Raw genomic sequence first — 1,551 nt, forward strand, 5'->3', positions numbered from 1 at the left:
CTTGAGAAAGCTGCTTCTATTTTCCAGGTTTCTGGTTTCTCATCTCTGTATTGATGGGTTTCTGCAGACTCTTAGAAGATGAAGGCTTAAGATCCAATCTTTTGCACTGGTCTATACTTCACTTTTGTTTCCTTGGCCACAACATGCAACTAAGTCATATCACCCGTGATGCTCTCCCAGCCACTGGTATATTTTTTCTGTGTCCCGTTTTTGAAGATATGTTCAGCAAATCTGTTGTGACTCCTCTGCTCTTCTTCTAGGGGAAACGGGAACCAGTCAATGGCTGGTGACAACTACACAAGGGTTACAGAGTTCATTTTGGCAGGTTTGAGTGACAACCCCCAATTGCAGGCCTCCCTCTTCCTGCTCTTCCCGAGTTTCTACGTCATCAATCTAACCGGAAACTTGGGTATGATTATTCTGATTCGGATTGATTCCCGCCTTCACACACCCATGTACTTTCTCCTCAGCCACTTGTCCTTTGTGGACATGTGCTTCTCCTCTGTTGTGAGCCCCAAGATGCTCACGGACGTCTTTGCGAAGAGGAAGGCCATCTCCTTCTTGGGCTGTGCTTTGCAGCAGTGGTTTTTTGGGTTCTTTGTGGCAGCAGAGTGTTTTCTCTTGGCGTCCATGGCCTATGACCGCTATGTGGCCATCTGCAACCCGTTATTGTATTCTGTTGCCATGTCCCAGAGACTCTGTATCCAGCTGGTGGTTGGTCCCTATGTCATCGGGTTCATGAACACCATGACCCATACAACAAATGCATTCCGTCTTCCTTTTTGTGGCCCCAATGTCATTAATCATTTCTTCTGTGATATGTCCCCCCTCCTTTCCCTTGTATGTGCTGACACAAGGCTTACTAAGTTGGTAGTTTTTGTCGTAGCTGGAGCTGTTGGAGTCTTCAGCGGTCTGACTATCCTGATCTCCTACATTTACATCCTTGTCGCCATCATGAAGATCCACTCTGTGGATGGGAGGCGCAAAGCCTTTTCTACCTGTTCTTCTCACCTGACGGCCGTCTCCATCCTGTATGGTACTCTTCTTTATTTATGTACGACCTAGAGCAAGTCTGTCTCCGGATCTCAATAAAGTGGTGTCAGTGTTTTACACTGCAGTGATCCCCATGTTGAATCCACTTATCTACAGCTTGAGGAACAAGGAAGTCAAAGATGCCATCCACAGGACTGCTGCTAAGAGGAAGTTTTGTATGGCCTAAATTCTCATGTCGTCAGGAAATTGGGAGACAATTCTAAAAAGACAGACTAATTGTGTGGATTCCTAAGATTCCAGGCCATTTGTAAGTGTTGGGGGCTGGTTGGCATTCATTTACCCACTCATCTATCCACTTATTCATTTACTCAGTCAATATGGATTGATTAAGCCCTGTATGTGATTTTTTTCCTCTGTAATATACCAATATTATAGTTCACATCTACCGTGTATTTAATTTTGCTTCTCTCAGACACCTCACAATCCAATTATTTTCAAAAAAACCTTTATTATTTAATTTCAATTATTGTGTTTTGTTTTGTTTTTTATTCTGCTGAT

The 1,551-nt window shown here is 43.7% G+C and overlaps 1 protein-coding gene across 1 annotated transcript; it reads left to right on the forward strand.

Moving 5' to 3' along the window:
* Positions 1–279: 279 nt before the first annotated feature.
* On the forward strand, positions 280–1,219 carry LOC112865329 (olfactory receptor 5G9-like). Its single transcript, XM_025928389.1, is given in 2 exon segments — positions 280–1,040; positions 1,042–1,219. Coding segments are annotated over 2 exon segments (939 nt in total).
* Positions 1,220–1,551: the final 332 nt, after the last annotated feature.

This window comes from Puma concolor, chromosome D1, assembly GCF_028749965.1.
Source record: "Puma concolor isolate L17-30 chromosome D1, mPumCon1.1.hap2, whole genome shotgun sequence".
NCBI classification, from domain to species: Eukaryota; Metazoa; Chordata; class Mammalia; order Carnivora; family Felidae; genus Puma; species Puma concolor.